Source organism: Alosa sapidissima, chromosome 10, assembly GCF_018492685.1.
Source record: "Alosa sapidissima isolate fAloSap1 chromosome 10, fAloSap1.pri, whole genome shotgun sequence".
Classification (NCBI taxonomy): Eukaryota; Metazoa; Chordata; class Actinopteri; order Clupeiformes; family Clupeidae; genus Alosa; species Alosa sapidissima.
In genome coordinates, this window is record NC_055966.1 from 16266351 (window position 1) to 16277897 (window position 11547).

Below are 11547 nucleotides of genomic sequence, written 5' to 3' on the forward strand. Positions count from 1 at the left end.
CAGGCATATGCTTATGGAGGGGAGGGTTGGGTGGTTGTTTAGGCTGAAAAGCGGAGAAGTCTCACAGCAGAGTGCCAGGTGTCTGCATGTGTATACACACACACACACACACACAGACACACACACACACACACACACACTGCATTTTTGTGTTATGTGTCTGTATTTCATTTTATGGTTTGACAAGGCAGTTTGGACAGATTTGGACATCATGGCAGTTAGGAAATGGGCTACATTGTAGGCCTACAGTTCAACTTCTCATAAGATTGTTTGTTGAATAGAACACAGTTCCAGGTAAAACAACAATGCTTAGACCCCAATAAATACTTGTTCAACTGCAGATTTCATCCATTGGGTCATTAGGTGAGATACTCAAAAGAATGCAACCGAGCCATAAACAACTCCAGCCAGAATTAATGTTGTTCAGTGCTGCATATGACGTGACGATATGTCTGCCATGTGTTCTGTTAAGAATAAGCAAGATGGCCCTAGATTATCCCTGGGGTGCATTTCTAGAAAGAGTTGGCTAACTTCCGTTGTAATCTTTGGAGTTAGAAATGTTGTTCTTGGATTTGGTGTTTGTTGTTTCTTTGCTGTTGGTGTGAATGCTCAATCGCAAATATGGGTGGAAAGTTTGGTGGTTGGATCTATTGGTCGAGAGTAGTCGCTGTTGCGTCATTCATGGATATTTTGCGGTTGTCAACGTTTTGACTTGATTGACCCTCCATGTTCATACCTGAACACCCTTCAACAGAGTATTTCACTTATCATTACATTTTAAATTTACATTCATTCATCTTTGAGTGCAGGGGTGGACCAACAGAGTTGGATCGTGTTCAGACACAGCTGCGTCTACAACATCCACTCATTCACGCTTGCACCTGAGCACACAGAAACACAGGTTGTGTATTTTTAATAATTTTTATTTATGATGTAGTTCTGTCAATGTTCTAGTAAATGTACAGGACTATTTTTACCATCAACGTATAGCCTGACGTCAATAACACTGCAGTGTTTGAACTAAGGAACAACCATCAAACAACAGCGCTTTCTAGAAACAGGCCAAAAATAGCTTCATACCATGGTGGTTTAGTAACCATGCAGCTAACTTTTGTAGAAATGGACCCCTGGGCATTATCCCACTTACTGAGAGAAAGGTAACCGATTAACTGATTGAGTTGAAAGTCTTGTTAGAATTGGATTTCTGCCTGCAGTTTTGTGTTACAGTATGTGTCTGAATTTCATTGTATGGTTTGACAAGGCAGTTTGGACAGATTTGGACATCATGGCAGCAGTGGAGAAGTGGGGAATGAGACCAGGGCCACAGCAAGCGTTTGGAAAATAGTGAGGACCGGTTGGGGTTGGGGGTGACCACAAATTATGTATGTAGACACTATACACAAGACCTGCTGTTATTTACAAAGTCACTCCACGTCAACAGGGTGGTTTTGCAATGGAAAAGCTCTAATACAATGGCAGATTAAAGAGAGTAAAATGGAAAATACAGAAATAGTCATTATTAAGCTGCAGAATTCAATATAAAAAATATTTTACATTCATACCATTTACATAATATCCTGACAGGTGTATACCAGCATAATCTTAAAAGATACCATTTTAAAAAAATGGTAGTGTTGTCCACAACAATACATACATTTAAAATTGAGAAAGTTGAAAGGTTTTGAGAGGTTTTCCATCCTGTGTGCTGTTTGTCTCCGGTTAGCCAGTTAGCTATTCTAATGAGGGTGCAATAAGGAAATAATTTGTTTTTAGTTATGCATACACAGACGTGCACGTACACACACACACACACACACACACACACACACACACACACCCCAACACAAATTCAATCTAAGTAAATTTCAATTGTGATCCTTTTTCTATTGCCAACATTTCACTGCAGCTTCCATCCATTGTATCATTACTAGGTGCTATATTTTTCAGCAATGTTGACACCTGCAGGTTTTCAGGACCTTGCCCACTACTACTGATTACTTAATCTACTCTACTGATCAGGGGTGCGTTTCCCAAAAGCATAGTTGCTAACTAAGTTAGCAACGTTTTGACTTGATTGTTTGACAGTAACTAAGTTAGCAACTTTGTTGGTTGCAATGCAATTTCCCATTGCCAACCAACTAAGTTGCTAACAGGTTAGCAACTATGCTTTTGGGAAACGCACCCCAGGCTAGCTCGAAAATGAGGTTGCAAACAGGAAGTATGCAGCAAAAAAATATACTAGTCAAGTTCTGCCATGCTCAAGGCACTCAGCAACAGTTTGACCTTGTCTCTCGTTGGCCAGTTAAGGAAATAAATAATAAGGAAATCAATTGTTTGTTTTTAACAAGGTATTCAAAATCCATAACACACACACACCACTGAAGTCACATGCACACACACACACCACTGAAGGTTATGGGATTTGGCAGATGCTTTTGTCCAAAGGTAAAAATGGAGGGCATGATGGCATGGCCGCATGATTGGTCTAAATGTCCAATACAAATTCATGAACAGATGGAGTGATGTGTTTATATGTCTTATAGTATTAGATAGCCCTGTCCTTCCGCTTTTGATATTATTCTATCTAATTTCATTGATTAGGGATAACAATACTGATTTGCTATTGAACAAAAACCTATGAATTGGAAATACTGTCCAGATAGCTCAAAAATTAGGTTGCCAACAGGGAGTATGCAGCCAAAACACAAGACTGTTGTTATTTACAAACATTTTATTTTTGTTTTAATTGTAACACCATCTTAAAAGTCACTCCACATCAACAGGGTGGTTTTGTAATGGGAAAAGTTGAAATACAATGGGAGATAATAGAGATCAAAATGAAAGATTCTGAAATAGAGTAGAAATAATAATTATTTAGCTGCAGAATGCAATGTAAAAATTAGTTGTTCAAATTGCTTTATATACTTATCATTCACACAATATCCTGACAGCCTAACCTAAAGAGATACCATTGCAAAAAAGGTATTATTGTCCACAACAATACAGTACATTTGTTGTGTTTTGAGTGAGAGAGTGTTGAGAGGTTTTCCATCCTGTGTGCTGTTTCACTGGACTTTAGTCCTGGACTTTACTCTAGTGGTGATCCGTACACCTCCACTTCACAGAGTGTTAGATACTCTGCACGTCCAGGAATCACCACGGTAACATAGCGTCCCTCCATCCCATGACATTCAAAGGTCTTTGACAACCCATTAGGAATAAAGGAGATCACTGCACACCTAGGGGGAAAAAAAAAAGGATTTGATCCTGTTATCAATTTAGTATGTATATTTCACATAGTCTGTCAGCTACTGTATTATGATCACAATGTGGTGTTGATGTCATATACATATATCCAGAGATTGAGATACCATTTTTACCTATAGGGTTGTTGATACCATTCTGCTAGTATTTGAACACTACATTAATACAGGGTCTTTGTGCATAGGTCTGCACCAGTGTTACTCAAACTTTTTCAGACCAAGGACCACTTAACCAATACAAAAAAATCACGGACCACCTAGCTAAAAAAAAAAAAAGTTGACTAACTTCAACAGTTATACACAATAGGCCTGCTCACTGATCCACTTTGGTTATTGTCTTTGCACCTTTCTTACTGCATTCATATGATTAACTGGTGTAGCTTACATATAGGCAGTCTTGCAGAACTGTTTGGATTCTCATACAAGTTGGTTCAATATTGCAAACAACTCATCTATATTATATTTTACTATGTCTGCTCGCGGACCACTTGGGGTAGCTTGCGGACCACCAGTGGTGCCCAGACCACACTTTCAGAAAGACTGGTCAACACTATATCATTATTTTAGTAATTATATTCCAAATAGTGTCACAATTTAGAGTAGCGCACACACACACACACAGAGAGAGAGAGAGAGAGAGAGAGCGAGAGCGAGAGAGAGAGACCATTTTTACCTGGGGTTGTTGATACCATTCTGCTCCAAACTATTTCCTATTCGTATTTCAGCCCCATTCAGCCTACTGGAGTAAGCATTCCTGCTGGTGATTATCACAGAGAAGACTTCATACTTTTGGAGCAAATCCACTCTCCACCAAGGGTTGAGATTATATTGTGTATGAGTACAGGAACCCTGACCATAATTGTTGTCACGATGATTCCCATCAATGGCATTTTTTGCAAATCCATATCCATAAAGATCTGACTGCGTTGCTTTCCCTTTTAAAGCCACATTCTCAACTGCATGGAAACAGTGAAAGAACACTAAATGAGTTACACATTATTATATTAAGTATTATACCATGTATGGAGTAGTGGAGTATGTTGAAGATCATCAACACCTTGGGCCCTATTTTCATGATACAAAACCTGGCGGAAAGCGGATTATTATCCCAAGGCAAAGTTTATTCTATGTTTTCGATGGTAACCCATTGTCAGTCAATAGTGAAAGTAATTAACTGTGTATAACTGTTTTGTTGTTGACTATGACACCACGGTGAAGTTAGTTTCACTTTGCCAATGAGTTAAAATAAAGACGAGTGCAGATGCGTGTAGGCTATACTCTGCTAGGTTTTAGTATGGCTTAGTGGAATACCTGTTCCATACGCTCTCGTGTGCAAGCAGATTCCTTCAAATGCGCTGCTGACTATCAAAATACCGATGCTATGTTTGAAGCTGCGCTGCTTACTGTCATTCTCATTAGTTTAAATGATGTTACGCCCAAAACACACCGATTGACTGATTAAGAAACATAGGAACGCCTTGTTGCGCCATCCGCCTGACGTTTGATAACGAAACCACACCCAATGTGGACTGGACAACCCACTAAATTTAATTAAGCTATTCGCTAGTGATCATGCATTTCAGACCGCTAAAATAGGGCCCCTTGTCAACACCTGTTCATATACCAACACATTAACGGATCAAGAGAAGACACATCCATACTAATACAACAACTGTGTCAGATCCCGACCCCATAGGACACTTGACAGACACAACCTGATATGCTTCTTATCTTAAATAAGAAGCATTGGGTGTCATCTATACCACTAAAAATAGCTTGAGCTTGTGTATTTTGTCACGTGCTTTATTTACGAGGATGATGCTTACCAATTGGAGCTGGATATCCATACACTTCAACCTCACAAAGTGTCAAAAGCTTGTTGTGTCCAGGCAGAAAAACATTAAGATAGCGTCCCTGTACCCTATTATCCCATTTGAAGGTGTGGGATTTGCCAGCTGGGATGGAGGTTATGACCGCTTCCCTGAAAGTAAGAGTTATAGTGCTTAATGTTCATACTGTATGTCAAATATTCATCATCATTATATGAAACAGAGCATATCTTTTCATTTTCATAATTCATTGATTGACAGATTCATTTATTTACAGTATTATGACTAAAACAAACAAGCAAAAAAAATACTTTAAAAGTATGAATATTTCTCACATGTCCACCTAAGAAAACCACACATCGTCATAGAGTGGTATTAGGGGAAAAAAGTTGAAGAGTAAACAATATTCATTATTTAATAGCTTTTCAACACTTCTTGTCACCTTGGATCATTTAACTACCAGATCCATTTTGAAACTCACAGTGAATTGTTATTGCCATTGTCCAGCAGGGAATTGCCAATACGAATCTGAGCTCCATTGAGTCTTTCAGGGCAGCAGTCTCCTCTGTTGGTGATGACGACTGAAGTGATTATGTACGGGCTCAAAAGATCAACCCTCCACCAGGGATTCGTTTCTGGATCAGTGGCGGTGCAAGATCCATGATGAAAATGTGGGTCACGATTTCCATCTATGGCATTGTGGGCATCACTGTACCCTGACCATGGGTTTTCAATTAGGTCTGATTGTGTGGCCCTTCCATACAATGCCAAATTTTTAGCTGTAAAGACAAATATGTTTTACATTTACATCACTTAAACAGCAAGATTGTATCATTTTAGAATCTTGGATTAAGGAAGTCAGCATGTAAATGTAAATCAGGTTTCTTGGCCAAGTATACTTGCGTATACTAGGAATTTGGTCTCTGCATTTATCTCAACACATCCGTGATTCGTGGAAATGTGTACGCTAGATTTATACCTATTTTTTCACATCGGATACCACACTGATTTCCCTCATGTAGCAATATTTGTCCTTGTAATTATGTATGGTTTGGAGAAATGGGAACTGCGTCGTATAGATGAGAGGAGCTAAGTGCATTGCGCAACACAGGCGCCCAAGCAAGCGCTCCTGCATGTGTAAGCTACGGCTGTACTGTACCTTACCATCAGGCAACTCAACAACGAGAAACAGTTTCCAAGTTGACCTAATTTTCCAACTCTGCACAGTATGCCATTAACTGCATGATGGCTATTCACAATATTTTATGTAGAGTTTGTAAACACGTTATCATCAACTTAATGCATGCACAACTGTTGTTTGAGCAGGAGAGAGAATAATAAATGAATGGACGCAGCAACTACAGAAATTGTAGCCAAGGCTGCTTGCTGCTTTCTTTTACTATCTATGGTTGCTGGTTAACAGCACATAATAAGCTGATTTAAGCTAATTCACAAACTCAAGACTTCAAGGCCATCATGGATATAAAACGTTTTTTGAAAACAACGAAAGGATGGAGGGAACATAGCAAAGCTTGGAGTTATTTCAGATGGGCTACAACAAGGTAGGCAAAATCAAAACCTTAGCGCAGCTGGAATAATGCTTATAGGCTGGTGTTAAACGCATACGATGTTTAAAGCCATACACAACGGTAAATTGGAACAAAACTAAAGGTAACTTTAGTCTTTATAGGGCTGTATAAAGTTGTCCAAATTATTAGGTCGTAATTAGGCGTTGTTGTTGTAAAGATATTGCATGTAGATGTACTATATAGGCTACAAAATTTTTAGTTGACCAATGCACAAACAAAACCGGGAAACGGACAAATATTATCAAGGCTTTGAATGTTTCCATCTGTGCACAGGGTGTTGGTAGATTGGTGTGCATAGCATTCATTCCTGCAGGCCTGTGGCCATGCATGCGCCGTAGGCTAGAGTGGATTTATTTTGTTTATTCTTTTTTTATTATTATTATTTGTGTTTTTTTCTTTTTCTCTCTCTTTAAGTCCAGTGTCTCCCCTCCCTCATCCTAGCTGAAAGCCTCAGTGTTTAGTAGGCCCATTAGCGACTTAGCTTTGGGTAGCCGGTCTCTAGTGTTCCCACTAAGTAGCCCAATAGCAACGGCAGTGTGTGTAGGATGAACTCTTAATTGCTGTGTCACATTTGTGTGTGTGTGTAGGATGAACTCTTAATTCCCTTTCCACGTATCACCTGAGTGTATTTTCCCAGCACCTAAACGTGTGTTGTTCAGTGTGCGCCAGACCACGTGTGTTAGAAAGACCTGGCCTAATCTTAGTCTTCCTATTGGCCCATGCTGAGGTTCCCCAGTCCCTACCCTTGTCCATATGGTTCCCTTTCTTTTCTTTCATTTCTTTTTGTTTGTTTATCTGGTGACTAACCAACTGCCTTGTGAACCTATTTATTAATAAAGATTATATTTTTATACTTTCACCAACTGTGACGACAACATTATTAGAGTTCCCCTTGCTCAGATAAACTATACCTTTCAAGGGGTGGCGTAGTCAGCTTGCCCTGTAGGGGCGCTACATATGTTTATTGACAAAGCCATAAATTATGGCCCATAATACAGCCTACTTCAATGATTCTGTGAATTGATCTCTATCCTCTGCCATTCAGAGCTCCGGAAAGTTCCCAGATATTTTGAAACATCTGTTAGCAATCTCTGATGGCGGAATATTCAATGGCTACACAACAACATCTCCAAATTCCAAAATGTTCGTCTATTCTATTCCAAAATGTTCGTCTGTTTACTTCCACGGTTCAACACACGAGACGACTGAACACCCAGGTGTTATGTACATTAGCCTATAATACTAGAACATAGTTTGGCTGCAATGGCTTTATTAATTAGCATTTTCCCATGTATAAATTAAAGACTACATGCGTTATTGTGTTTGACACTGAGGATAGCCTATCTGAGACGGTGGTCTGGTTCAAATTAGTTACGTTATGAAATTGAGAATGGCACTCAGACTTACTCGTTTAGTCTATTTCTTTGTATTGTGAAATTGAAATGAAATATGGACTATTGCAATCAATAATATGTTGAAATTATGAAAAGGAATCCATTTCTATGAAAAATCTCTGTCTGTTGTGTGCGTGTGTCAAGTTATAGCCTAGGCCTACCGTGCGCATACTGCGCAAAAGCGCCACTGGCGCCTAGGCTATTTTAATTGTATTGCCTTTAGGCTATGCACAGGATGTGCCAACTTTTTATGTGATAGAGAGACCCCCTTAAAGACAAAAAGATAATTCGAGCCCTGCATCCAGCACTTCAAAGGTCAATGTCTTGTGACAAGAAAGTGCAAATTTCACCAAATTTTTTGGCCAAAAATTCCATCCATTAAAGGAGCTGCAGCTGACATATTTCTGAGCCAGTAACTTGTGATGTAAAGGTTCAAAGTTCATGAAGATTCATATGCTGCATCACAACCATGTTGCACGTCAAATTTTGTGAAATTCCATTTGTGGGGTGGTTTAGTTTTTTTTTGTGTGTGTGTATGTGCAATTTTTCAATAATTTGTTACAGTAGTCACAAAATGATAAAACAACAACATTGGCCATTATCAGAAAGATTAATAGACTATTAAAGTTTGTCATTGCTTACCTTGAGGTAGTGCCAAAACTGTGAATACTGACACATGAAGAGCCATAATCAAGAAAAGTGTCTCCATTCTAGGATAATCAAGAAAAGTGTCTCCATTTTAGGAAAAACTAACATTTAGCAGTAATCACTTGAGAAATATGCTCATTATGACAAATTCGTCTATAATAAACATTGTCATTCATAACATTATGTTTACAAAACAAGAACGTATGGAAAAATGTAAATGTTAGCATGCTTTCTATTCTGCTATATACATAGGCTACATTACAATGTAAACGTACTCAATCTACATAGACATGGTGGGAATACTCTTCCTCTTATCTTGATATGGTGTACTTATTTTTTCATATACATGTACTCTCTGAGAAAGTGACATGTATCTTACAGGTTATAACTTTCTGACATATACAGGTATACAAACCACTAGTCAAAGAAAAGAGCGATTAAGGCAGTTGTCAAAAAGATGGATGTTTTATCTGTTGTCCCTACAGGTTTCACGGTATAGGCTATTTTGTTAGTCTGATTAGTTTGATTATTGTGTGCAGAGGCATTTTCCCGCCTGTATCGGTTGAGACACGCCCCCATAATCATGCCCCAATGCTCCAGTTCTGGACTCATATTCTGAATAGAATTGATTTCTGGCTGCATCAGGCTACACAACAGATGTTTTTATTGATTAACAACTCTGTAGGAATTAGCTTAGCAATATTGTTAGATGGGACTACCATTAGTGTCTGCTTTAGTCAAGCCAGGGACCATTCACCCCTCCCCTTTCTAATGTACTGTAGCAAAGCAGCAGGGTCATTCCACGTCAATTCAACCAGGGCTCACGCACTTAGGTATCAAAAAAATCTGAAAAAAATAAAAAAATACCAGGTGTACCTTTGTTACCCAGGAGACACACTGTAAAATGTATTTTATGTAAGATCAATACTTTCCAAGATACAGACAGTTTTACGGGGGGAAGGGGGTGTCGATTTTGTTTGGCCTCTTTTTTTTTTGTCAAAGTTCACAAGCCCATAAAGCAAGAACTAAACCATGTAGGAGGCTCAAATTTTGCATGCTGGTACATAAATAGGAATAGTATGTAGCAAAATCATCACGTTTGGTAAGTTGGTCTCAAGGGCCCACATCAACCTAGCCCATAATCACTCATTTGTAATTTGCACCCACCCCCCCGGTAAAAAAAGGAAAATACAATATCATATCTTCAGTTAAGATGTTCAGAACTGCACCAAATTTTGCGTATGATTAACCTGACATTCTCTGGGGGTATGCCAAGTTTCGTAGAATTTCATCCATCGGGGGGGGGGGGGGGGGGGGTGACTGTACACTTATTGGCCTGTAGATGGTGGTGTTGAGCGAAGGGTTGCTGAAAGAGGATATTGTCTCACATGCACTCTCTTTCGCAAACATACATACATACATCAACACACACATGCACACATACACAAACACACACACACACACACATGCACACACACTCACATCCACAGGCACAGACACACGCATCCACATGCACAGACACACACAAACACACACACACACACACACATGTACACACGCACACATACACACACAGACAGAAACACACACACATATACACACGCAGGCACACACATACTGTCGGTATCGGCAATTAAAACGGCCTAAGATTTCATATGTGGTTCGCGCGTGGCACAAAGATGTGCAATCTCGATTTTGAAGATTTTTGAATGCATATTTTCAAAATATGCATACATGTTAGAATAGCATTCGTTTAGGCTATGTAGCTTTGTTGTCAATGCAAGTTGCAGGACTGTCGGCTGAGTAAATCTATCGGTCTGTCCGAGTGACATTTAAGCCTAGGCTATATTATGTAGCCTAAATATAGCTATTGCCGTAAGGATATATTGCGTGTAGGCTACCCTATGGTGAAATTATAATCAGACTTCAAATAGTGCAAAGCAGATGCAGCAGTGAATAGGTTGGAAATGACTGCTTTTCAGCTTGATGCTCATTCTGGTGTAGGCTAGGCTGTGACAAGTTAGGCTACAGAAAGTAAAGTGTATCAATTAATATACAAGTATATTAAATTAAATATATTTAAACTAGGTTCTTAAAGTTGTCTATGAGTAGGAGGAAAGCAAACAGGAGTAAAGGGGAATTAAAGGGTCAATATGCAAATTAGCGTGTGATGTCATCTAGTGACATTTAGCGACGTTTGTAACTGGCTTTAGCTACTTTCTGTTTGAAATAGTTGGCAACACTGGTTGCTAGGTTTCACTTTGATGACAGTCAGTCACAATTTAAAAAACAGATTACTCAGGAACAGCTTGTGGGTTAAGATACAAGATGATTATCATGTCTGACCTCAACAATAAAGACTCCCTGTGTGCAGTTTGCTTGCATAAAATGATTACGTGGATTTTGCAACAACACGCCAATAAACACAGGTATGTAGTGACCACTCAAAATAAAAGTATGTGCAATAAACTGACGCTTTGAATAGCCCTGGCTACTTTGGACTTTGACTAAAACAAACAAAACAAGGCTAATATATTATAATATTCAGTATTCATTATTGAATGCTTAGCTGGAATGATGTTTCCCTATCATCCTATTTTTAAAGCAGGCATACCTGTGGGCATGTAATTACACAGGCTCAGCAGTATTCTTTCGTTACCAAACCAAAGTTTTGGATTAATAGTGCCTATATCTCGCTACGTTTTACAAAATGTAAGGGCACAAACCCTGAACTGCCATCTATGAGTTAGCTGCCACATCTTGGATTTTAGCTCAATTGTCAACACGCTCGACTTCCGCTCCGAGGTGCACGGGTTCGAATCCA

General features: G+C 39.1%; 1 protein-coding gene across 1 annotated transcript; it reads right to left on the minus strand.

Moving 5' to 3' along the window:
- Window positions 1-2716: 2716 nt before the first annotated feature.
- LOC121720853 (fucolectin-3-like) lies at window positions 2717-11347 on the minus strand. Its single transcript, XM_042107319.1, has 6 exons — window positions 11338-11347; window positions 8718-8785; window positions 5574-5871; window positions 5090-5244; window positions 3937-4219; window positions 2717-3239 (listed from the first exon to the last, which is right to left on the minus strand). The coding sequence occupies exons 2-6, from the start codon at window positions 8782-8784 to the stop codon at window positions 3089-3091; spliced, it is 954 nt and encodes a 317-aa protein (XP_041963253.1). The 5' UTR covers window position 8785; window positions 11338-11347; the 3' UTR covers window positions 2717-3088.
- Window positions 11348-11547: the final 200 nt, after the last annotated feature.

Bases quoted from the DNA above. Each gene is read 5' to 3' on its own strand.
- LOC121720853 (XM_042107319.1), bottom strand. From the start codon at position 8,784: ATGGAGACACTTTTCTTGATTATGGCTCTTCATGTGTCAGTATTCACA. The intron at 5,872-8,717 runs GTAAGCAATGAC...TTGTCTTTACAG, and splicing joins AGTTTTGGCACTACCTCAAG to CTAAAAATTTGGCATTGTAT. The intron at 4,220-5,089 runs GTAAGCATCATC...GTTTCCATGCAG, and splicing joins TGGATATCCAGCTCCAATTG to TTGAGAATGTGGCTTTAAAA.